Here is a 26,258-nt window from a genome sequence, read left to right on the forward strand (position 1 = left end):
AAGAGAGGGTGTAAGAGAGAGACCACGTGTGGGGTGGGCCCTTTTAAGGGGGCACAGTAACCACACCTTCCAGGTGTGGTCACCTGGCTGGCTGGAGACACATGACATCATCATAGGTTGCTGGGCAACCCAGAAGCAGGTTGTGTTCCAAAATACTAACAACTCCAACAAAGAAATCGAAGTTGGGATGTGAATAGCATGAAAGAAACAAGATACCAAAGGTTAGAAGTTTGAGAAATAAGTTGTTTTTGTTTGTTTTGTTTTGTTTTTACCAACCCCAGAGCCTTTGCCTGCTAAGGCAAGTACTCTGCCACTAACCCACACCCCAGCCTAAGGAGAAAAAAAAATTAAGACAGGATGTCACTGTGTAGTCTTGGCTGACTTGGAACTTGCTGTGTAGACCAGGCTGGCCTTCAATTCGTAGAGATCTGGCTGCTTCTCCTTAACAAGTGCTAGGATTAAAGTCATGCACCACCAGGACTTTTAGGCAGAGGTTTTTTGTTTTGTTTTATTTTGTTTTGTTTTACTGCTTATCTGTATTCTTTATTTTCATTGGGTTTTTAAAAATATCTTGTATCTTCTTCAACAGTTTCATACAGTGTATCTTGATTATAGTCACCCCCAACTCTCCTCTCCCATTCCTCCTGGCCCACACATCCCTTCCCATCCTCCTACCCCTTGCCTTTTATCTTTTTAGTAATCCATCAGTTAGAATTGCCTGCTAGAATCTTGACTGGTCTTTTGTGGGGAAGGTCGAGGTAAGCCTTTCGGAGGCCAATAGGGAATGGCAAGTGAAGCGACAGCGACTCATCGAAAGATCCTGATCCGCTGCACACCGTGTTGATCCCCTAGGGACCCCTAGCACGCTGGCTCAAACGGATCTAAGGCTAGAGCAGCGACTGCTTCTGCCTCCTTTACGGAAGTCTCCTAAGGCCACTCCCCTCCCTCCCCTCCACCTCCCACATTTCTTTACAGTTGCACCAACCTGATTGATTGTCACTGGTACTGGAGGCTAGCGTGGGATGGTCTGATTGGCCTTTCAATTGTTTAAAGGCTGTTACACCGGATAATAAAGTTAGATCTGCACCTCTGAGTCTGTTCCCCCGAATCTGAGTCCCAGGGTTCTGTGTGGGCTCCGTTACCACTGACACCCCCCCACCCCAATGCTGGTTCTTGATCCCGACAATCTTTCAGGATTGATCTCATTCAAGGCTTATGTAGGTAATCAAGGCTGCCGTGAGTTCGAGAATGCCATGAGCTCTGTCACGTCCAGAAGGCAGCATTTCACAGCACTCCTCCCATCCTCTGGCTCTCCCTTTTCTTCTGCCCTGCCCCCCTCCCCCCCCCCCGCCCTGTTAATGTTTCCTCAGGCTTGGGCAGGCAGGAGTTAATATAGATACCCTCCTGAAGGCTGAGCACTTTCCTCTCCGCATTTTGACCAGTAAGTGAGCGTGTATATTAACCACTGCCCACTGCAGAGAGGAGCTTCTCTGGCCAGGGGTGAGGGCAGCACTAACCAAAATATTTGGAAGTAGTCTGGCCTCTTCGTTAAGGCCTATGACCTCCTGACACGCAGGCTTTTGATCAGGTTTACAGTAGTACCCGGCATGAATTCTCTCCTGTCAGACCTCAAATCCATTAAGTGATGGTGGCCTCCATAACCTTCACGCCTTTACTGCACCAGTGGGCACATCTTTCCTCGTAGGTCACTGTTGTAGCCTTCAGGGTTCGTTACTGAATAAACCCCATGTCACATTGAGAAGGTCAAGGGCAGCCTTTTGGAGCGGGTCACATCACATCTCATCTGTGAAAATAGATCTTGTGTGGAAACCAGGGGGCAGCGAGCACTTATAATCAGAGGCAGGGGGATCGCTGTGAGTTCAAGGCCAGCCTACGTTACATAGTGAGTTTCAGGCAAAGGCTATACAGTGAGACCTGTGAAACCTCAAATGAAAAAAAAAAAAAAAAAGGATTTTGTGGGATTGCTGTAAGGATTAAAGTGCGATTTACTCCCTCGACCTCATTACATGAAACAGCTGCTATACTGTGCGCAGGCGCGCTGCGTTAGAACGCGGCCGGCCAGTTCTACGGCTGCGCGCGCCTGTTTTTGCGACCGCGCTGCTTGACGGCTGCTGCTCCGCCCTCAGGTTGCCTGGTAACGGTGGGCGCGCGTTGCTGCGGGAAGGTAAGGCTGTCGGGAGGTCGGGAGCCGGCGTGCCCCGTGTGTTCTGTGCCCAGCGTGTGAGCGGCCTGTGGCGCGAGTGGGCTCGGGGCTGGCTGTCACTCAAGCGCCCCTGGGCACGGCGTCCCGCGGGCTGCGGAGCGCTGCGCTCTCGCTGACTAGTGCCGGCTGCCCCAGACCCAAGCTGGTCTGCCGTGGCCCTCAGCCCTGCACGGTCCAGGAGCTGTGCAGTGGGGAACACGGATGCGAGTGTGTTTTCAAATAATCAGGAGCCCGCGAGGGCTGAAGAGGGGGCCCAGTTGGCAGCGTGTTTCTGCTCGCCTGTAATCCCAGCGTTTGAGAGGTGGGGGCAGGAGGGTCAGCTGTTTTTAAGGCCATCCTCAGCGATGTGTCAGGTTTGAAGCCAGCCTGCGCCGCGTGTGGCCCGTCTCAAAAAGTAAACAAAATAAATGCTAAGAGACCACGAGTGAGTTTTGCCTCCACCCCTTCCTTTATGGTTTGTGCTTGGGTTGACATTTAGAAGCATCTAAAAGGGTTTGGGTTGACCGTTGGTTGTGATGGTTCATGCCTGTAGCCACAGCATTTAGGAGGCAGGAACAGAAGGATCACAAATGAGTTTCAAGCTAGCCAAAGCTGTATTGCAAGGCCTTGTGTCAGCAAAACCAATTTTTTTTTAAATGAAAATTAGTCTAGCAGATCAAGGGAAGAATAAGGGACGGACCCAGCTTTTGATGAACAGAAATATGCTTTGTGGTGCTTTGGCATCGGGCATGCCCGGGTTTGGGAAGTGAAAAGTAACAATCTTTGCAGGTACATTCAGCCCCTGAGTCTCTTTTCTCACCTGTACAGTGGGAATAAGAACAGTGGTTGGGCTGGGACTGTGGCTCCTCCGATAGATCCCTTTCTTTGAATGAGCCAGACCTTGGAGTTCAATCCCCAGCACTAGGAAAAAGCAAGTAACCGCCTTTGTAGCCAGTCCTCCAGACCACTGACCTGGTCTGGTCTACCCTGTACATATATACCTGCATGTATGTATCTGCGCTATGACATGCAACACTTGAGTCCTTGTCTCCCCAAGGAAGCCAGAGGAGGGTTACCTGATCCCCTGGAACTAGAGTTGCACGTGGGTGTAAATCATCACATGCATGCTGGGAATTGAGCCCAGGTCTTCTGGACATGCGTGCAGTGCACTTAACTCTGTCGTCCACTTGTCAGCTGTTCCAGCTCTTCCTTGGTCTGTGTTTCTCTCTGTCCTTATTGAAGTCCCTGGCTTCATGAGAAGTTCTGTGAAGCTGTCATCACACCTTGGCTAAGGCTTGTCATTTCCATCATCATCGTCATCATCCTGCCTGTATGCCATGTCTGTGCACCACATGCCTGCAGTGCCCACAGAGGCCAGAAGAGGGCATTGGATTCTTGGCACTGGAGTTACAAATGGTTGTGAGCCGCCATGTGGGTGCTGAGGATGGAACCTGAGTCCCCTAAAAGAGCAGCCAGTGTTCCTACCACATCATTTCTTTCTAATGGTCATAAAATGTTAGAGCCACCAACCTCCTCAGCCGCAAATCTCTATTGCCTGACGGCTGCTGGTTTGAAGGCTAGGGCACCCAGATCCTCAGTTGTATTTTGTCCTCTGTGAGAGGGCATGCAGTTGACTTTAAGCTCCATGTAACCTCTCAGTTTAAGTCACGTGCAGACCTGACCCTAGCCAGCTGCAGGTCCAAACCCGCCCCCCTACATACAAACACCTGACAGCAGCATCTGTCAGTTGGAGTGTATGCATTTGCATGGATGGGCTGTGGCCCAGCAGTCTTTCTGCCATTAGCTGGCAGCAGCCCTGTGTTAAACATCTAACTTGCGCGTGTGTGTGTGTGTGTGTGTGTGTGTGTGTGTGTGTGTGACATTTGTTTTGTCTCCTAGAGTCAGTGTAAGACCCAGAGCAGAGAGGTCTTGACTTCCGTCTTCCTTGGCTCCTAGGTAATTTCTTACCTGGTTAGTGGGTGTGCAGCATCTTGCTCAGACCATAGTGCACAGATGCAGCCTGTGCCTAAGCAGGACCCACAAAGAGAGCCTGCACTCTTTACCCCACGGCCCTGCAGTTATGCGGTGCCATCATTCACAGGGCCCTTTATAGGCCTCCCTGACCCAGAAGTTGCCTTGACTATAAAATGGCATTGCTGGCCCTCACCTCATAACCACCAGCTGTAACCACCAGCGCACAGGTAGTGCCACTGTGCCAGGTCCTGTCCCAAACACTGTGAGCCATGGCTTTGAGGAGCAGGTTTTCTCCCCCTTACAGAGAAGGTAAAGCCCAGAGGCCACGGGACTTTTGCCCAGTGTTTTACAGCTAAGAAGCAGCAGTGTGGAAGCTAGCACACAGCGGAGAGTACAGCACGGCCAGTCTCGTGGGAGTCTCTGCACACACCTACTGGCATTCGATGGAACGTGATTAGCCCTTAAATGACAGTGACCCTGCTGTGATTCACTGATTTCCTTTAAAAGTGGGAACCAGGCATGGTGACTCACACCCCAAATCTCAGCATTTTGGAAGTAGAGGCTGTGGAGCAGGAGTTCATGGCTATCCCCACCTACATGGTGAGCCCAGGCTCAGCCTGGACCACAGGAAACCCTGTTTCAATAAAGCAAACAAAAAAATAAACAGAACCCCTGAGAACGGACTGCCCCGGGGTGTATGATGTATCTTAAGGTTGCTCTTCAGAAGGTAGAGCTCTGACTAGACTCAGCCTGCTGAGGACACGTTCTTGGTTTTATCTTTACATCCCCAGTACCTCTGAGTGTTAGCATTTCCCAGGAGACACTGAATGTCTGTTGGTCACAGAAAAGAAAGTATGTTCTCCTTAAGGGCAGGGATTCTTAGAGCGTGTGGCTAGGCCTGGTGTCACCAGCTTCAGTAGAGATGATGATAGCACTGGCTCCTTGGAGGTCTCGGTGTCTGACATCCGCCTGGTGACCAATCAGTGCAATCGTGTCCCTGTTACATGGCATCTTCTAGTTCATTGTTTTTACAAATACTCTGCTTTCCCCCAGAGACCACGTGAATCTGGTTCTGAGTGTGCTGGCCCTGTTGGTCTGTGGTTACTGACTGGTCCTCCTCTCTCCTCTGGAGACGTGTTACCTTTGAAAAATGGCGGAGGCAGTCTTCCGTGCCCCGAAGAGGAAACGAAGAGTGTATGAGAGCTATGAATCGCCACTGCCTATCCCCTTTGGTCAGGACCAAGGGCCGGGGAAGGAATTCCGGGTATTCCGAGCTGAAATGATTAGCAACAATGTGGTGGTGAGGGGCGCAGAGGACATGGAGCAGCTATATGGGAAGGTAAGCCCAGACAGCTTCTGGTTCCTTCCTGGTGACGCCCTGAGCAGCCCCCTCCTGCTCCAGGCTCGTCCCAGAATAAAACCATAAGCAGCGGTTCTAAGTGAGGCTGAAAACGAGGCATGCCCATCCACAAACCCACATTCCAACGTCACACAGGGTGAATCGGTGTATATTAAAGACAAACAAGTAAGTTATACAAGGGTACTGAGTAAAAACTGAAGCTCACCCCACTGCCTTCTGACCCTTCCCAGAGGTCACCACACAGTAGCACAGGGTCTAGCTCCTAGGAAGAGCCAGGGCCTGTGCAAAGGTCTCCAACATCTCTGCTCTCCTTGCTGGGGACTTGCTGGATGAGGACAACTTCTAGTTCCAGCAGCTATCAGCTTCAAATGACACTAGTGGCTTGCTTCCCCTGCCCACCCCAGCCCTCCCCCCCACCCCCCATATCCTTTTTATTGCTCGGACATTTTAAAAACCAGCCTGGCCGGGCATGGTGGCACATGCCTTTAATCCCAGCACTTGGGAGGCAGAGGCAAGAGAACATCTGTGAGTTCAAGGCCAGCCTTGTGTACAAAGCCAGTCCAAGACAGCCAGGGCTACACAGAGAAACTCTGTCTCGAACAACGGGAGTGGGGAGGACCGGCCTGGTGGAGAGATTGCTCTGCAGTTAAGAGCAGTGGCTGCTCTTCCAGGGCCCCCAGGTCCTATTCCCAGCACTGTTATGGAAGTCCACGACCATCTATAATTTCAGTCTCAGATGATCCAACACCCTCTTCTGGCCTCTGAAGGCACCAGGCACACATGGTATACAGATAGACATACATCCAGGCAAAAGACTGATACACACACAGTTTAAATGAATGGATCTTAAAAAGTAATTTTTTTTAAGCAGACTGAGGTATAGCTTAAAGCTATGATGATCACTCCTCCTAAGGGTACCTTTAGTTCAGTGACATTATAAAGTTGTAGAGTAGTTTTCTACCACCACAGTCCAGTTTAGTGTTTGGTTGGTTGGTTTGGTGCTGGGTTTGGGCCAAGGGCCTGGGATTCTACCTCTGAACTGTACCTGCCATCCCCACTGGAAGGTACATAGCTGTGACACTGAAACCTGTTCCCACTCCCAGCTCAGGACAGCTGATGGGCATCCTGCCCTCTTCTACCTTCTCTAGAGTTTACAGTAAGGTCAGTGGCCTCAGCCCTGGGGCCCTGGTACACTCGGGCCTCGTTGGGTCCTGTCCGCCTACAGCTCCCTGCTGAAGCCTTTGTTCCACAATGTGTATGGTGAAATGAGGCTTTTCACATGCTGGATAATTTTTGATCATCTTGTTATTTTTTTTTCTGTTTATTTATAATCAAAAGCAGGGAAAGTATGTATCTGGGGGAACCAGCAGGAGAGAGAGGGATACTTCCATTCCAGAGTAGGAAAAAAAAAATCCAAGAAGGCCTTTGTCTGCAGTGGGCACAGCTCCCACTCCCAGGCACACCGAGTTCCTGAGCCACGTGTGAGAAGAAGCTGCCCCTGCCTGTTCGGGTGCCTTCAGGATACCAGACACAAGCCAGAGCGATGCACCAGGAGATAGATGAGCCGGTACTGAGAGCCTAAACACATAAATAAAGTACACAAGGACCTAAGTTCAGACCCCAGCACCCGTGGGAAACAACGCTGATCACACGCAGGCATGTGCACACATGTACCTTCGCTCCCACATACGCATACATACACCTGCACTCCCATATGTGCACCTACACATACATCCACACGGGTACACACAGGCACGAACGCCTACATATAAGGCATGCACACGTGTGCGCGTGCACACACACAGTGAAGTGGGAATGTGTGTTCATTAGAGAATCAGGGAAACACGAGGCCGATGAATAGTTCTATCCTGCTGCAGTTGCACACCCACCAACTGAGCATCAACCATGTTTTCTTCTCGGAAGGGTTACTTTGGAAAAGGCATTCTTTCAAGAAGTCGCCCGAACTTCACCATCTCCAATCCCAAGTTGGCTGCCAAATGGAAAGGTAAGCCATGCAGCCGTCATTCGGCGCTCACGCGCCCTGGTAAGATGTTCAGTTCCGGAAGAGGCAACGCCGACAGTGCGCTTGCCTGGAAGGGCAGCTACAAGGATTGTTATAAAACAGTTATTTGTCCGATATTAGGGTTTTCTTAGAATGTCTCACTACTAGCCCAGGCTGGCCTTAAACTCAGGATCTCCCATGTGCCAGCAAGAGGATCCTTATGGTTCTTGAAAATGTGTTTCCCTTCTGGAGCGGCTAAAAGTCTTACTCACAATACAGGGCCCTGACTTCAGTCCTTGCTCCTCAAGAGACAGGAAGTTATTTGGGCTTTTTTATCAGGCCTTGCCTGGCAGGATGCCGTGTGTAGGAAGTTTTGCCACCCGTGTTACTGTCAGAATGAGCTCGGTGTTTTATTTGCAGATGTGGAATTGACAATAACCATGGCACTGTGAAGCATACTAACGTGGGGCTGGTGGTGAGACGGCTCGGCAGATAAAAGCACTTGCCACGATCCTTGTCACCTGACTTAGAGCTCCTGGACCCTGTGTTACTCAGAGTTCTCTAGAGGAACAGGACAGCATGTATATATGAGATATATATGTATATACGTGGGGGCTATTCATATATATATCCAATGGTGATAAATAATAAACATATTAAATCCCACACACATTGGAGTGGCTTCCAGGCTGTGGTCCAGCTCCTTCAACAGTGGCAGTCTTGTCTCTGGACAGAAAGTTCAAGAACTCAAAAGGCAAAAAGAGGTGCGGTAGGGCCCAGGATAGAGGTCAGGCCTTGGAAAGCCCATCGATGACAAAATCTGAGTATTTCAAAGTAATCCTTCTTTTGTAGAAATATTAGGGGCTAGAAAGAGCACTTACTATTTTTAAGAGCACTTACTGTTTTCACCCAAAGCCCAAGTCTGGCTCCCCAGTCTGAACTCCCTCTCCAGGGGGTCACACTACATCTTCTAGCTCGTGCAGATGCGCACACACATACACACACACACACACACACACACAAATAAGATTTTTAAGTCTTAAAGGCAGTTCACAACGGTACACACCTTTAATCCCTGCATTCTGTAGGCAGAGGCAGGCAAAAGTGAGTTCGAGGATAGCCAGGCTAAATAATATGACCCTGTCTCAAGATAGATAAATAAATAAATGTCTTTTTTTTTTTTTTTTTTTAATCAATTGACTAGGTGTATCCAATTGTTATATAACTACCTTGGCAGTAGCTGTCTTAGGCAGCAGTCACCCACTGTTCAGCCTTCATGGAAGAGACTTTGTCCATTTTTCTCCTGTCACAGTACCTCTGCTTCATAAACCACCCCAGAATCCATCTGTCTTTCACAGCAGATTCATTGTCTCCTCCCTAGGCGTCAAGCTGAGCAGCCTCCTGTCAAGCCCCAGCCTACAGATGAGCTGTATTTCAGTCAGTGTTCTGTTGGCTGTGAAGAGACACCATAACCATGGCAACTCTCATAAAAGAAAGCATTTAGTTGGGGCTGGCTTACAGTTCAGAGGTTTAGTCCGTTATCATCATGATGGGAAGCATGGCAGCATGCAGGCGGACATGCTGGAACAGGAGCTAGGGTACTATGTCAAGATCCACAGGCAGCGGGAAGAGAAAGAGGCTCTGGGCTTTTTGAAACCTCAAGGCCTGCCCCCAGTGACACACTTCCTCCCACAAGGCCACACCTCCTAATCCTTTCAAATAGTGCCCCTTCCTGGTGACCCAGAAAGTATCTAAATCTATGAGCCTGTGGTGGCTGTTCTCATTTAAACCGCCACAAGGCTGAGTTTGGGGAAGGAGAGAACTTTCCTGAAGGCAGAATGAAGGGGGACTAGGAGTAAAAGCTGAACCATTGAATGACCTGAGAGACACTTCAGAGGAAAGGGCTTGTCCTACCTGACACCAGAGTTGGAGCTGGACCCCCCAGCTCTGTACCCCAAACCATACCACCAGCAAGGGCCTCTCCAGCCCCAGAGGAGGGAAGAGGAAAGCTAAGCTCACGCACATAGCCAGAGCATTCTGCCGGAGGAGCTTTCCCCTCACATACTTGTGCCTCTGAGCTGGGGCTCTGAGGGTCCATCTGAGCCAGCAGGAGGGTGTGAGCGCATGAAGGACGGTGGCCCGGGGCTGCCTGTGGCCGATAGACACAGTCGCCATCCAGCTGTGTGTTGACTGTGTGGATCTTGAACTTACCTGTCTTAGTGTTAGTGGGGTTTGTTCCCTCTAAGGAAGTCTGTCTGGAACTAATAGAACATCTTTCTGTTCCAGGTGTGCAGACAGACATGCCTATAATCACCTCGGAGAAGTAAGTGAGGGTGGCCTTGGCTTTGGTGCGGCTGTGTCTTCTGGGGTTTGGGGTTAGGTAGTCTGTGATAACGACCCTTGTACCTTTGTTTTCTCCTGATAATGCTTGAAAACTGAGTCTGAACTTAATGTGGCTCAAATCCCATCTGAAATGTGTTGCTTATTCAGGTTACTCGCCCAAAACACCAACTGTTGTCATGTCTAGATTGTGTTTTAAAGTCCTGAGATGCTGGGACTTGGGTTCCCCTCCCAGCCGGTGTGGGTCCTGCCTCCTTGGTTGCTTTTCACTACACTACCATGGTGCTTTACATCACCGAAGTCCCTGTCAACAGCTTTTAGACATTTTGGAAGCATTTCCCCTGACTCCACAGACACCCGTATGATGCCCAGCTAATCTCAGCATATCCATGGTCCTGCCCATGCAGGACTTCTCCCAGATTTTCCCCTCTACGTCCCCTCACCACCCCCAATAGTGGGCCTGTGGCCCCCTTCTCTGTGCCATCTCTCACAGGCTTGGGTTCAGAGTCAGTTCTAGGACATCAAGGCCAGACCTTGCATCTCTCTGTAACCTGGACTTAGTGGTCCCTTGATAAGACCAGGACCAAGTGGTGGCTCAGGCCTGTAATATCAGCATTGAGACATTAGGATTGCTGTGAGCACAAGGCCAACTTGATCTACATAACGAATTCTAGTCTAGCCTGGGCTACAGGGTAAGCCCCTTGTCTTGTGGCCATATTGTCTTGCTGTGATAAAAACCCATGACCAAAGCAACTTGAGGAGAAGGGAGTTTATTTGACTTATTTTTCCACATCACAGTTCATCATAGAAGGAAGTCAGGGTAGGAACTCATACATGGCAGGAACCTGGAGGCAGGAGCTGAGGCAGAGGCCATGGAGGGGTGCTGTTCACTGGCATGCTCCCCATGGCTTGCTCAGTCTGTGTTCTTATAGAACCTGGGACCACCAGCCCAAGGATGGCACCACCCACAATGGGCTAGTGTTCCCTCACTGATTAAAAAAATGCCCTACAGGCTTGCCTCCAGCCCGATCCTACAGAGGCATTTTCTTTATTGAGATTCCCTCCTGTTAGATAACTTGTAGCTTGTGTCAGGTTGACATAAAACTAAACAGCACACTGCTTGCTCGTAAAACAGAACAGGTATCTTTCATCCCAAACCTCCTTGTCTGCATGCTCTAGTTCAGCTCTCAGACCCTTGCCGAGTCCACAGTGATGGTCACACTTTCTAGCCCGCAATGGCAGCCTGGCCTCCCTGTGCCCTGCTGGCAAGCACAGTCTAGGGAGGGGCTCCCAGGCTAGGCTTGGGGTGGGGCTTACTTAGAACCTGGCAGAACCTGGCCACAGTGCACAGATCACTGCACTCAAGGCTAGGATTCAGAAAGAGGATAGGGGCTGTGAGGACCCCTTCTAATCAGGCTCACTCTGTAGATGACGGGGGAGTCCCACCTCCCTGAGGAACGTTGCTCATCAGCACTGCAGTGTCTGCAGTGTGAGGGTCCAGAAATGCTCCCTCAGCCTATGGCTGTGTCCTTCAGCTGCCAGCCCAAAGGACCACAGACCCAGTGACTTAAGACAACAGAAATGGATCTTTGGTTCTAGAAGCCAAAAGTCCAAAATGCAGGTGTTGGCAGGGCTGCCTCCCTGTGGACGGCACGGAGGACCTCTGCCGACAAGCTCAGCTTCTGGGGGTGCCTGAAGCTCTCAGTGTTCTTGGCCAGTTCCTGCCTCCAGCTTTCTGCGTGTGTGTGTGTGTGTGTGTGTGTGTGTGCACAACTTGTAAGGTTCCATCTAAACCTAAGGTGCCAAGATTTTCATTCTGTGCTAGTAAGCTAAAAGAACACACTTCCTTCCTAATTAGCTACTTTGAAGCATTAACATACTCTTAAGTTCTTAGCTTTTTCATCAGTACTAACAAAATAAGCTTATGTGAATGTATGTGCAAATTAGATTTTTAAATGTATCCTACATTTAGTTCCACAATTGGATCTGTGTGTGTGTCAGTATGTTTGTCCTTGTCTCTCTGTGTTTCTTCCTTCTGCTAAGTTCAGCAGTCTGGATGACCTCATGTTAAATTGAAAAAATACAAAATAATGGAATAGCTCTCCCATGACTGAGTGGGCTCAGCTCCAGACTGAGAGAAATCGACACATGAGAACAATAAAGCAACTGCTCATGGCAGTGATGCTGGAGTATGTTGTGCAAGAGACGCTGTGCGTGTGACAGACCTCTCTCTCTCCTGTCTCCTAAGTCCTCACCCTACCCCATGAAGAGCCTTCGGTCCTCTTGTTATCCATGTTCTGCGGGTGAGGCGCTGAAGCATGGGAAGTTAAGTTCCTCGCTCCAGGTTGGAATTGGGCCTGGAAGAGCTGGCTCTGGAATGGCCCAGATAATAAGTGGACATGGGTCAGTCGGTCAGATAGAGGAGGAGGTCTGGCCAGTGGGAGAGGCATGTTCAGGGCCTGGAGACCTGAGAGATGGGTTCTTGCAGCCTTCCGTGAGTTTGCTTCTAGTCCTAGCTGCTGCCACCTCCTCCTGCCCTCTCCCCTTTGCTGCCTGGCACCTGCCCCTGTCTGCTCTCGGCTCTCTTCCAGGACTTGGCTTTTTAAGGAATTTCCAGCCAGGAGGAGATGACCGCTCTGGCACCCACTTGCCACACACACGCAGAGTATTTGTTGTCTAGCTCTTTCGTCTCCAGTCTCAACTGGGATTTCTTCCACAGTGTCCTGTGGCCACTCCTGTTGAAGTATTTAGGCTGTCTGAGGTAGACAAGGCAGCAGTGCAGTGGCTAGGGCGTGTGACAGGAGAGCAGAGCGGCGGGGGTGCCTGGGGCTTAGCGCCGACTTGGAAGACTCGGGTCCAGAGCTACGTGTAGCTTTCAGTGCAATGTGTCCCGAGACCAAGGGGGCTGTTCTCCGCCGCCCCTGAAGCCCTCTCAGTAAGAGAACAGATGTGTCACTTCTTGGGTACATCTGTGCCACACACTTCATATGCCTCATTCATCGTAGCCACAACACATTGGCACATTGAGTGTGTAGGTGCGGCCCTGAGCCTGAGAGGGGAGGGTCCCACAGCAAATATGAGACTCCATGTGGGGCAGGGATCTGACTTCACGCCTGCCCCGCCCAGGCCGCTCCGTGAGATGGAGTACAGCCCTGTGTGCTTGCTCTGATCTTCACAAACGAGGGGCAATGGCTGAACCTTGCATTAAGTGGCTCTTTCAGTGTGTTTTTGGTTTTTACTTTTTTTTTTTTAATGCCTGAGGGATTACCATATAGCCAAGGCTAGTCTAAAACATGGAATCCTCCTGCTTCCAGCCTCCTACTTGCTGGAATAACATATTTGCACCACTGTGACTAAGTCACATTTTTAGGTCAAGGATTCTGATATATCTTATAGATCCCTTCTACAATGAGGTACATTGACACAAGAGTTTGTGTTAAAATGACAGAGGTGCAGGGACAGAGAGAGGCTTGGTGGCTAAGAGCTCTAACTGCTCTTGCAGAGGACCCAGGTCCAGTTCCAGCACCCCCATGGTGGCTCACAGCCATCTGCAATGGGGGAGTCCAGGACCCTCTTTTGGCCTCCAAGGACATCACATGCCTATGATGCACATATAGCAACCCCCCCCACACACACACAAATAATAATAAAATCAAGTAAATAAACAGGTCCATAGAGCCACAAAACCTCTAGAGTCGATGCTGCAGTTGCTAGCACAAGAAAACTTTGTTTTAGATCTTTTTGGCATTTCTATTGTGTGTTCAGGCCACAAGGCTACCATGTTCCCTGATGATGAAAGGTTGTTCATAACAAGATCTCTGCGAGCCAGTAGGACTAGTATCCCCATTTTTGTCGGGGAGCAAATGGAAACAGAAGCTAAGTAATCTACATAGTGGTAAATGACAGAGTCCAGGCTCAACCCCAAATGTGCAATGCCGGATTCACCACATCTGTTACCTATCCTACAGGTTTCAGTCTCTGTTGTTTGTTTGTTCTTCTTTTTTGGTTTTTCAAGACTGGGTTTCTCTGTGTAGCCCTGGCTGTCCTGGAATTCACTCTATAGACCAGGCTGGCCTTGAAAAGAGATCTACCTGCCTCTGCCTCCTAAACGCTGGGATTAAAGATGTGCACCACCACCCGGCTATGTTTCAGTCTTTAAATCTAAGATTCAGCCAGGCCTGCTGGCACAGGCCTGTGATACCAGCTACTCAAGAAACTGAAGCAGAATTAGCAAGTTCAACTCAGAGAGACCGTGTCTCAGAACAAAAGAGAGAGAGAGAGAGAGAGAGAGAGAGAGAGAGAGGAAGGAAGGAAGGGGGGAGAGAGAGAGAGAGAGAGAGAGAGAAAGAAAGAAAGAAAACCAGGAATAAGGCTCCACCATAGAGCATTTGCTCTTGCTTCTGGCCCTAAGTCCAATTCCTAACCAGCAATAAATGAATGAGTCAAAGATTCAATTCCCAGAGTACAGGATGTGCGTTCATATGTGTGTGGGAAACCAGTGGTGCCTAGCTTGGAGTTGCAATGAGCCCAGGTGAACCAGACATCTGTCTTTCCGGGTGCAGAAGCCAGGTTGTCTGCTGGACAGTGTTTGCACCCTGATATATTCGGGCATCGGAGCACACAGGTGAAATAAGGGGAGGAACAAAATTCCACATGTCTTCTCCGATATGGCTAGAGTCACTGGTGTTTGCTGCTAATGCTTTGGTCCACAACATCCCAGCAATGTCCTGACACATCCCTGCTGTCTTCACCATAGACTTTGTACCATGGCAAGGGCTCAGCTCTTTGAGTATAGAAATTTAAAATACTCTGGGGATTATCAAGGGGGATTTATGTTTGAATATTTGCACATATGTATGTGTGTGATGGCTAGTCTTGGGTGTCAGTTGAGCATTTCTTATGTCAGATTGGTCTACAGGGCCATTTTCTCAGCTGTTAATTGATGGAGGAGAGCCCTAGACCACCATGGGTGGTACCATCCCTAGGTGGGTGGTTCTGGCCTGTATAAGAAAGCTAGCTGACTGAGCTAGAGAGCGAGCCTTTAAACAATGTTCTTGCAAGGCCTCTGCTTCCGTTCCTGCCTCTGGGTCTTGTCTGGGCCTCCTGCCCTGGCTTTCCTTTAGGGTGCCTGTATGCTCTAAGGTGAAATAAATTCTTCCCCCACCAAGTTGCTTTTGGTCAGAATGTTTCATCACAACAGATACGAACTTGAACTATGTATAAAGCAAATCATTTCCAGTGCTGCTCCTGGTCACTGTGAAAACTAGTGATTGAAATTCACTTTCAGATACTAAATAGAGGGTCTTATATTATGAATGGGGTATCTGTCAGAAACAGTGTGATAGCCAAAGTTAAAAATAAGAAAAGATGGATCCTAGTAAAAGGCAACATTTTGCCGTATTTACCAGCATCTCTTGGTTTTAAATTACATTCATTTTCACACTTTGCTAAATGGGGGTTAATTTTGTCAGAGTAAATGAGTGACATCAAAGGGTCATCGATGCATGCTTGTCGATGTGATGGAGGCAAGCTCTGCCTGTAGTCCGCCCTTCAGGAAACTCGGCGTCTCAGTAGGCCGCCTTGTTGCTTTCTTGGTTCCTTTGTTGTCACGGGGTTGACTTGAGTGTGGCACTGACAGTGTTTCTGTTGCCAGGTTTCAGCATCGAGTGGAGTGGGCCATGGATTTCCTGCGTAGACAGGGCCACAGTGAGAGCTCTGTGCAGAAGATCCTCACAGACTACACAGAACCGCTTGAGCTTCCTTTCAGAAAGCGGAAAGAGGAGCGCCCACAGCATGACCCACCGAGCTCTGAGGCTGCTGCCTCCCCAGAAGGCAGAGTGGAAAAGGACAAACTCTCTGTGATCACTGGAGGCGCCGCACAGTCAGGTGACCCTCTGGGTCCCAACAGGCACTCAGACTGCCCACAGGAGGGGCCCGGCGAAGCCACATTCGCTGTGGCCAGCCCATCCAGCCTTAATGGGCATGTGGTAGAGGACCCCACAGTTCTGCCCCAGGTCCCCTGCCATGGCCAGGAAGCCTTCATTTCCCGGGATGGCCTTTGGCCTGAAGGCGGCAGCCAGGCAGCAGGAGAGAAGAGGGCTGCTCACGAGTATGTGCTCGTAGAGGGAGACCTGGGTGATGTCCAGGAGGAGGAGGAGGCGGCCCCAGATGAGAAGGTATGGAGAACAAAGTACCATGCTCCCCTCGTCTGGGCTTCAGTTACAGTCAGCCACAGTCTGAGAGCATTGCTGTTGTCTTGTTTTTTTAAGGAGGGAGTCCACATTCATTCATTATTGTTCTCACTGCGATGGGTAAGGGTCCCTCTCCTTTACTGGTCACTGTTGTTAACCTCTCCTAATGCAAACTTTACCCTGGCTGGAGTTGGATAGGATAGGATAGCCATGGCATCAGTGCTACGCACGGTTGAGGTATCCGCTGAGGTTCTTGGGGCATGTCCCCTGGAGATAAGAAGACTCTCAGTCACTTCTCCAGAGCCATCTGCTGCTGGCCAGTAGGAGATGTCAGCGCAACCAGATGCCCTTCACTTGCCACTGGACAGGCCAGTTGTCACACTGGGCCTGTCTGATGCTTCTGAGGCCAGCACTGAGGCATAGCCCCAGCTGCATAGCAGTTTAAAAATTCAAGTTTAAAAAAAATTTAAAAAGAAAAAGTAAGTTAAAGCAAGACCAGTAATTCTTTGCCTTGTCTGGGAGAAGAAACACAGTGTTATCACCCTGTCTCAGGCACAGCTAAGACAGTGAAGTTTTCCACACCTAGGTTCAGACACACAGCTTGTGAATGGAAGACACCAATTCAGCAGTGCTCTGCAGGGAAAATCCACAGAATTAGGTTAGCAGGAGAGAAAGCAGAATGTCCTTTCCACGTAGGCTATACCACCACACCCAACTCAGTATACATGAGGCAGGAGGGTGGGGAACTCAGGCTAGCCTGGACTATGTATTCCATTGAGTTTTTCAAAAAAAAACTCAAAACGTTTGGGAATTTAGTCTTTATGACAGATGTGTCCCAGGTGGCTTATTTATTTTTTTATTTATGTACTTATTTGTAGTTGCTGCAAAGAAAGAGACTGGTATGCAGAAGAAATCCATTCAGGATCTTTGAGTATCTGCAGCTCAGCCTAGAAGAGGTAAGTGTGGATCTTGCTGTCTCAGCCCCTGGTGAGCTCAGCTTCATGCACTGTGCACCTGAGCCCACCTCGCAGAGCAGTTCTGTATAGAATGCTAAGGGTTGAAATCACCTGCCGGGTTGTGATCCTGAGCCTGTTTCATCACCTAACAGTGTGTTGGGCTGGACTGTAGCTTCATGAAATCGCTAAATGATGTATGAGATCTCTGGGTTCAAACCCTCAGCAAGAAAACAAAAGGAGTTTTGACCATCTAAGGGGTTTGCATGAGCTCTCCCTCCCTCTTCCTTCTTTCCCTGTCTTCCTCCTTCTCCTCATCCTCCTTCTCCTCTTTCTCCTCTCCTCCTCTTCTACTTTCTCCTCCTCCTTCTTCTGCTTCTTCTTTCTAGATAGGTTCTTGCTGTATAGCCTGGGCTAGCCTAAATTCACAGCTCTCCTGCCTCAGGTGTGCTGGGATTAGGGTATGTACTACCATCCAACTTGAGTCTTTTCTTTTCTCATCAAGGTTTTAGAATATTGTCAAGTTTTTCTATTATTTGTTTGGTTTTGTTTGTTTGTTTAGAGGCAGGGTATAATAGGGTAGCTCTGGCTGCCCAAGAACTCCTTATATAGACGGCTAGCCTCACACACACAAGATCCCCCAACAGCCTCCTGAGTGCTGGGATTAAACGTGTGCAGCACCATACCCAGCTAGTTTTCGTCAGCTTTTTTAAAAATTCATCTTTATTAAGATGTACTTAGCACACCAGTTTATTCATTTGAAGTATGTAACTCAGGCATTGGTGAAAATCATTGGCAGAGTATCTGCCTGTTATTCACAGGCCTTGGGTCAATCCCCAGTACTAGAGGTAGATGGATGGATGGATGGATGGATGGATAGATAGATAGATAGATAGATAGATAGATAGATAGATAGATAGATACCAGTTCACCTGGTGTGGTCACATGTGCCTGTGGTCCCCAGCTACTTGGGAGGCTTAAGAGTAATCATTTGAGCCCAGAAATTCAAAGGCAGCTTGGACAGCAAAGCCAGACTTTTTCAAAAAGAAAGAAAAAAAGGAAGAATAAAGTTTTTTGCATTGCAAAACCTACTGTTTTTTAATATGCTTGTGTGACTCTGGTCACGTACTGACTGATGAGTGCGTGAGTCCATCCCAGGCATTTCCTTCTGCAGAATCACTTAGTGTGCTCCACTCAGTGAATTAGCTGCTTTCTAAGCATCCTTCTATACCCTGCATCACAGTGCCTCGCTGATGCGGCCCTCTAGCGTGTGGCCGCCCTTGGTTGAGACCCTCCCTTCTTGCTCCTGTCTTTCTGCTGAGGGAGGCAGTGGGCCCTTCCAATGGTCATTTCAGAGCTGTCTTTAAGCCCCACCCCACCCCCATTTCCTGGTCCTTGCTTCTTCCTTCCTTGCAGGAGGTTAGTGACACAGAGCTGAGCAGGGAGGAGTGTTGGGGACATCACCCTATCTTTTATGTTTTCACACAAGACTGATAGTCTACCCTGAAATTCAGTAGCCACTGGCCACATGTGACTGTTTTAATTTATACTAATTAAAATTGCATAAGATCAAATGTCCATTATCCAGTTGCCCCAGCCACAATTTTTGTACCCAACAGGCACCCCTGTGCTGGACATCATGTAGAACCTTCTGACATTCATGGAGAGGAGAGGCTGGGGTAAAATGAGAGGAGAGTCCAGCCTCTCCTCTCTCCGCATTCCCTTTTTCTTCTCCTTGGTGTCCAAGCATTAGACTCCATCCATTTGAATAGCTACAATCTCCACACAGAAATCCGTGATTACTTTTCACTGCTATTAAAATATTGATCATACCTGTAAAAATGCTTCTGCCACAACCTTCTGAATGACTTTTTAAAGACCTCTGGTTTTTCTCCATCACCGTATTTAAGGCCAGCTCCTCTGTACACTCATGTCAGAAACTCCCTGGGGTGGCTCTGAGGGTCTGCTCCTGTGCTGGTAGGGAAAAGAGAGGGTCCTAGCGTTGCTCTGCCCCTGTGTTGCTTCTTAACCTTCTTTTGGAATCATGGGACCAGCTAAGAACGTGCTGATGCGGCAGCAGCCAAGCCAGGGCTTTGTGTGTGCTGGGCAAGAGCTCTGCCACAGAGCTACCCCAGCACAAGAACAAAACAATTTAAACAACAAATGTCATACCTGGTAGTAAAAGGTATTATAAGGTAGTTCAAAATGTAAGAGTGAAAAGATTGAGCCCAAAGAGATAAAAACAGACCATAGGTAGATGGGATTTCAGTGTTCAGTGAAAACCTCATTTCTAGTCTGTGAAGAAAGACAGTGGAACCAAAGTTCAGGGCAGTTAAAGAAAACTATGGTGGTGGCCAATGCCTGTATTCTTAGTGCTTGGGAAATGGAGGCAGAAGGATCAGGAGTTGAAGGCCAGCTTTAAACCATACAAAGTTTATGGCGAGCCTGGGCTACATGAAACCCATTTCTCAAAGATAATACAAACAAACAGAAAACCCAACAACAAATACATTACGTGGCTTTGCCCAGTGAATAACTTCTAAGAAACCGTGACATGCAGATTACATGCCGGGGCTGGGGCTATAAAACACTGAAGAAAAAGGTGAAAACTAAAATTTCAGAAATTAACTAGCAAACACCACACATAAATGCAAATTAACTCTTAAACTTAAATGATTACCATAATTATTTCGCTTCCACACTCTAACTGGTTTCATATAGGTTTGTTTGTTTTTTTAACTTAAAAATAAATTTAAGTTAGCATACAAAGTATGTATGCTTCATTATATATTCATTCATGTGTGTCGCTATATTTTAATTCTAATCTCATTATCTTCTCTACTGTACTCAGATAAATATACTCACTTTTCTCACATGGATCCCATCAGCTTCTCCTCTTTCCAGTTCCCCTCCAAGAACATTTCATGCTTCTCCAACCAACACATATACATTTAAATGTAGATTCTACATTGGTGGAGGAGAGGCAACTAACCTGTAGAATCTGAACCTGGCGTGCTTTTTGTTTGTTTGTTTGGTTGGTTGGTTGGTTGGTTGGTAGGATGGTTGGTAGGATGGTTGGTTAGGGTTTTTTTGTTGTTGTTTTGAGACAGGGTTTCTCTATGTAGCCTTGGCTGTCCTGGACTTGCTTTGTAGACCAGGCTGGCCTCGAACTCATATTGATCCACCTGCCTCTGCCTCCCTAAGTGCTAGGATTAAAGGTGTGCACCACCACACCCAGCTGAGGCTGGCTTATTTTGCTTTACGTAATGCTCTCCATTCTCCTGTAAACATCGTATCTTTTCATTTGTTTGAATGAAATCCCAGTGATTTTATGCACCATGATTTATTTATCCTTTGCGCACAGTAATTATCTTTAGGTGGTGAGAGACTCCCTTTAAGGCCTATGGCTGACTGGTGGGGGAAGAGAGGGTGGTGGTGCCTTAGAGGAATGACGCAAATAGGGGTGTGACCCTCCTATTGTGATCTCTTGTTCAGCCAGCATTTCCTGAGGACCTCCTGTGTGTCTGGCAGGATAGATGTGAGCAGGAAAAAGGCCTCATCCTTGTTCTTTTGGTGATCTGCAGTTGGTTCAGAGGAAGTGAGGTTCAAGTAACAGCTCCTGCCCCATCTGCCTCACCTGTATCATGTGCTCCAGGTACCCTAGAGAATGCCGCTGTGGTTGTTTCCATTTCATGGAAGAGGGATCATGCACAGAGCTGCGCCTCTAATCGGCCTGTGATTATGTGGGCCCAGCTCCAGGGCTCAAGAGGAAGTCACACATAGTGAGGACAATGGAATAGTGTGTGTTCTAGTCTTACGTTCCATGTGCACGGTCTAGTGTCTTTGTTAAGGACCGATTTGTGTTTTATCTCCGTAAGTCCTCATCTCACCCTAGATTGTGTTGTGACCTCTCTGACTGGGAAAGAAACTGAACCTCAGGCTGGTTCAATTCCTTGCTCAAGATCCGTACTTGAACCTAAGCCATCTGATTGCAGAGCCTGAACTCTAAAGCATTTGCTTTGAGCCACCAGTGATAAGTGGAATAACCAAGATGGCATTGATCAACGTCATAACTCCATGACATGGCATTTGCTTAGCATGCCTGCAGCCCAGGGTTTGCCCCCCCACCCCGACCCCGCCATATTAAAGATGCAAGTGAAGCCAGCGGCGGCGGTGCATGCCTTGAATCCCAGCGCTCAGGAAGCAGGGGCAGGTGGATCTCTGAGTGCGAGACCAGCCTGGTCTACAGAGCAAGTTCCAGGACAGCCCTGGCTACACAGAGAAACCCTGTCTCGATAAAACAAAAATAAAAAGATAGAAGTGAAGTTATAGACAAAGATAAATAGGGCTGGATGTGATAGCCCACACTTTTAATCCCAGGACTGGGAGGCAGAGGCAGAGAAATCTGTGAATTCTGGGTCAGTGTGGTCTATATATCAAGTTCCAGTTCAGACAGGGATACACAGTGATACCCTGTCTCAAAAAAACAAAAAAAGACAAAGTAGGGAGAAAGTACTTGCCTCATTAACATAGCACATACGAGGTAGCATCCTTTGGTTTTCTGATGGATGACATCCCAGGATGTTTTCCTCAGAGGGTGATAGTGAAGATCACATGCGATATGACCTGTGTCAGGTGCCTCTCCTGAAAGACATGTAACTACTTGCACGTCCTCACCAAGGATGCTGGCCTCCCTGGGTGGCATGGCCCCAGCTTAGTTTCTGATTCTCTCTGTTGTCCTGATGCAGAATGGCAGGTACTTTTGTTCGGTTGTTTGTTGTTTCCTCTAAATTTAAAATGAGCTCTAGCAGAATTTGGTTTGATCATAGCTTGTAGAAAAATAAGGGGAACGCTTAAGGGGGAAAAAATAAAAATAAAGATCTTTCAGATGTGCTTCCTTCTGCTCCTTCGGTAGAACAATTCTCTTTTGAGTTTGAGTTCAGCATCAGACATCACATTAACTTAACACAAACATAAGACGCATGCCATGTCTCTCCTGGCAGGGTTTCCAGTCAGCCAGTCAGGGCTGCCTCACTTCCCTTCTGCATAGCTAGACGTCTTCTCTAAATTGGTAACCCTATCATAAATTAAGAAGAATTCACAGTAACTGCATCTTGTAAGTGGCCTTTGTCCTTTCTTCTGTTGGATGATGACAGCTGTCACTCAGATGTGCTGATAGTGTCTTCCACAGCTGGCTTCTTGCCTGTCCTGCTCCTGAACCGTGCCTTGCTACCTTGCATGGCTTGCTACCATGCTGATGATTCTTGTGTTCTCTCTCTGAGGAGCTTCCTTTAGGGAGTCATATTATCACAGAGCTAGGCTGCTCCATAGCTTTGGAGAGCTCTGTCTTCAAGATCTGGTTTTCCAGTGCTGTAGGCCCTAACCTGAATAAATTGTCATAGACAAACTGTCATCAGGCTTGCCTTTACCTTAGCACCCAAAAGAAAGCTTGCTACTGATGCCAGCTCTGTAGATCTCCCTCCCCTGCCTGGTGAGAATTTGATTCAAAATAAAATACCCCAGTGAGGGTGAAGAAATAATGGTTAAGAGCACTGGCCCTTAACCTCAAGAGGACCCAAGTTCTGTTCCCATCATCCACATGGTGATCCACAACATCTTTTACTACAGTTCCAGGTGATCTGAAGCCCTCTTCTGGCCTCCTTGGATCCGTGATACACACATAGTGCACATACATACGTGTAGGTAAAACACCCATGCACATAAAATAAAAATAAAAACAATTTAAACCACCTCAGAAAGGTTTGAACCCAGGTCTGCTCAGCCCCATTCATCTTCACTGTGACTCTCTGAGGCTGACTCTTTTTTTGCATTGCACCATTCTGAACCAAGAAATGCAAATTTGGCAAAAGTGAAGTGAACTTGTCCACCTGAGGACAGCTTTATCTTTTCCAGGGTATCTCTGGTCACTCTACTCCATCCCAAAACTGCAGTATTCAGTGTTAGGAAATGGTGGTAGCAAGAGTGAGACCAAAGTAAGATTGCAGGAGGTTTCATGGGCAGTACTGAAAGAGAAGTGCCTCAGGACATGCAGGCCCTGGAGAAGCGAGCTGAGGCAGGTGCAGAAGCCCCCGGTGGATCTAGCTGCCTGGGCCTAAGCCAAGGCAGGGACTGGGTGGGTCCCTTTCACTCTTCCAACACAAGCCCTGAGCCCTCACCAGCCCGGAGCTGGACTGTAGGCAGAGGGAGCAGTGTCAGTCTGTGTCCTGCCTGATTTGATCTTCTCCTTAGAGAGGGGCATGGACAAAAGAAGCAAGTGCCATGGGAGAGACAAGCAAAAGAGCTGCTGGAGCCGGTGGTGAGGTTAACACAGCAGAACGCAGGAGTGGTTCTCGGAAAAGCAAGAGTGGAAAGGGCTGGGCATAATCCCAGAGCAGGACTGGGCCACCACCTCCTGCTCTAAATAGTCTTTGTATGAAAAATAACTGTCTTCTAAATCAAAACTGAGTGAGAATGTCGATCCCTTTTTGCAGATCACTGTGAGGTCTGGCTGTGATGGGGTCTGCTGTGATCTCACCACAGGCTCTGGGCTATTTTTCCACCACCTGTGTCTTCCCCACCTAGCATAAATGAGTCAGATAGCTTTGAATTTGGCACCCAGAGCCTCCAGACAGCATCGGCCAGTGGCTCCGAGCAGTTCCATGGAGGTCACTGGGCTGCTAGGCACTGCACCTCTCACCCATGGACATTTCTGTACGGTTCAGCTTTCTGGCCACTTGTTGCCATGTGGGCCCCACATTGTGATGGGAGGGGACAGTGAGGGAAGAAGCCAGGTCCTGTTTATACAAAGAACCCTCCTGCCCTGCGCCTGGAGGCAGAGGCTGTTTATAATTAGTTGTGGGTAGCATGCCTCATGCCTTTTTAAATTCTTCGATGTGAGAAAAGTCAGGTTGGGATGTAGCGTGGCACAGTAGTTGAAGCATGCAGGAGGCCCTCGGTTGCCAGCACTGCAGTCAGTAAAACACAGAGTAACTGCAGTGTCACAGTAAGCCCATCTCCCGGGTCCTGAGGATAATAGATCCTGACCGCCCTGGACAAAAGCCGCAACACATGGCTGTTGGGATTGTGCTAGGGTGTGGAGGCATGCTGGCTTCGTCAGAAAGCTATTTTTATTTCTGTTCGGTGATGCTGGGGTGAACCACGGGCAAGCCAGGCATTGCTTCACCCACTACGCCTCACACCCACCCCTCTGCCTGCATGTGTGCCTGTGCACCAAAAGAGGGCACCGGATCTCACTATAGATGGTTGTGAGCCACCATGTGGTTGCTGGGAATTGAACTCAGGACCCTTAGAAGAACAGCCAGCATTCTTAACCTCTGAGCCATCTCTCCAGCCCCACAGCAGTGTTTCTAATGAGAACTTTCCCTGCTCTGTTGTAGGCTTTCTTCCTGGCGTATGCCCTGGGATGCTTAAGTATTTACTATGAGAAGGTAAGTTTCTGTGCAGACACAATCTCATATACTCCCGTGTTTGTGGAACCCTTTCCCATGGAGCTTTTAAAGTGACTGTGTCGACTTTGACTGAAGAAGTAAGAATTGCCCTTTTCCCATAAAGCTCCGACTAAGCCTCAGTTGGGCAGTTCGGGAGGAGCAGGGTAACCTTTTAGCTTGTGTCTCCCAGAGCCTGGGGGACATGCAGCTTGTTATGTAAGGAGAAGGAAACCTGGATGGGAATGGTATTGGCGTCACCAACAAAACACAGAGTTGCAGGCTGGGTGCAGCTCGGGAGCAGGGTGCCTGCTTGGCATGTTTGAGGCCATGGTCCCATCCCCAGCATTGCAAAAACAATCAACGTTACCACTATAAAGTTGCTACGCATGCTGCGTGTCAGACCCTTGTTTGCTCTTTCACATTTTGGCTTCGTTTTTGTTGGTTTTATTTTTAGGTCTCTAGGCATTTTTCTTGAATGTCTGTACACTCCATGCAAGCTTGGCGTCCACAGAGGCCAGAGAGGGCATTGGGTCCCCAGGCATTTGTGAGCCACTATGTGGGTGCTAGGAGTGTGCTAGGATACATGCTAACCACTGAGCCATCTCTCCAGACCTTTGTTTTTGTGTAGGAGTCAGGATCTCCCTCTGAGGCCTAGGTAGGCCTGGAACTCACTATATGTAGCCTAGGCCGGCCTCGATCTTGAGATAGCTTTCCTACCTCAGCTCTGTAGTGCTGGAATTACATGTGTGAGCTGTGGCGCTCAGCTTGTCTGTTTGGTTTCCAATCCTTTCCACCTCTTGGTAGGAGCTGCATTAACAAGCTACCTGAGGCTCAGAGAGAACAAGTAACTCAGCCAAGGCCACCTGGCTAGTGTGGTTAGAAGCAGCTGGTAAACCTCTGTGTGTGTAACTTCAGTGTCTGTGGTTTCACCTTTGCCAGGGTGTTGCCATTGCTGACCTCTAGACAGAAGAAGCAACAGCAACTTCTTGGTGGACATTTTCTTGCCCTTTTTGAATTTGGAACCTTGCTGATGTAATGCCTATTCAAAGTGCTTAGTAAAGAAGAGGAAGGGAAGCCGGGCAGTGGTGGCACACGTCCTTAATCCCAGCACTTGGGAGACAGAGGCAGGCAGATCTCAGTGAGTTCAAGGCCACCCTGGTCTACACAGTGAGTTCCAGGATAGCCAAGGCTAAAACAGAAAAACCTTGTCTTGGAAAAAAAAAAAAAAGAGGAAGGGAGACAAAAGGCAACAGAAGTGTTGTGTCTGCGTCTTAGGGGTCCTCAGGCTCCCTGCCAGGCTCCACCTTCTTGGAGAGACTTAGTGAGGGACTGAAGCCACACATGCATGGACAAAAACTAACCCTATTACTGGGGACAGAGCCCGGGGCCTCATTCACACTAAGCACGTGTTCTACCAGTGAGCTTCTGCCCAGCCATGTTTGTGGAATTAGAGCTTAGGCTGAGCAGAACTGAGCATACCTCACTGAGAGACCGCAGAAGAGTTGATTCTTTCCAAAAACAATGGAACAGGCAAAGATACTTTCCACACCGGCCCAGTTACTTGTGACTGCTTTCTAATGGAACCTGGGAAAACATTCCTGCTCTGTTTAGGGCTCCTCGCTGAACACAGCAAGGCAGTAACTGTACTCACTGTCAGGCGCCCTGGACACAGCGGGGTCATCACACTCTACTGTTAGGTGGCTGTTCTATCTGAAAGCTGAGTTGGAGCCAGGGATCATTTTGGGTGTTTAATGGAAATTTCACTTAACAAATTTTTTTGTTTTCCT

The 26,258-nt window shown here is 48.6% G+C and overlaps 1 protein-coding gene across 2 annotated transcripts in view; it reads left to right on the forward strand.

Moving 5' to 3' along the window:
• The first annotated feature begins 2,078 nt into the window (after nucleotides 1-2,078).
• Nucleotides 2,079-26,258, forward strand: part of Tsen2 (tRNA splicing endonuclease subunit 2) — a 34,335-nt gene continuing 10,155 nt past the window's right edge. For both annotated transcript variants that reach the window (XR_009591915.1, XM_060383973.1), the window contains exons 1-7: nucleotides 2,079-2,185; nucleotides 5,231-5,516; nucleotides 7,461-7,542; nucleotides 9,826-9,862; nucleotides 15,533-16,055; nucleotides 16,949-17,026; nucleotides 24,421-24,471. Coding sequence is in view for 1 of the 2 variants with exons in the window: in XM_060383973.1 (XP_060239956.1) it covers nucleotides 5,328-5,516; nucleotides 7,461-7,542; nucleotides 9,826-9,862; nucleotides 15,533-16,055; nucleotides 16,949-17,026; nucleotides 24,421-24,471 (960 nt within the window). In the remaining variant the exon portion in view is untranslated. The remainder of the gene's footprint in view (nucleotides 2,186-5,230; nucleotides 5,517-7,460; nucleotides 7,543-9,825; nucleotides 9,863-15,532; nucleotides 16,056-16,948; nucleotides 17,027-24,420; nucleotides 24,472-26,258) is intronic.

The sequence above is a fragment of the Meriones unguiculatus genome, chromosome 5 (assembly GCF_030254825.1).
Source record: "Meriones unguiculatus strain TT.TT164.6M chromosome 5, Bangor_MerUng_6.1, whole genome shotgun sequence".
Lineage (NCBI taxonomy): Eukaryota > Metazoa > Chordata > Mammalia > Rodentia > Muridae > Meriones > Meriones unguiculatus.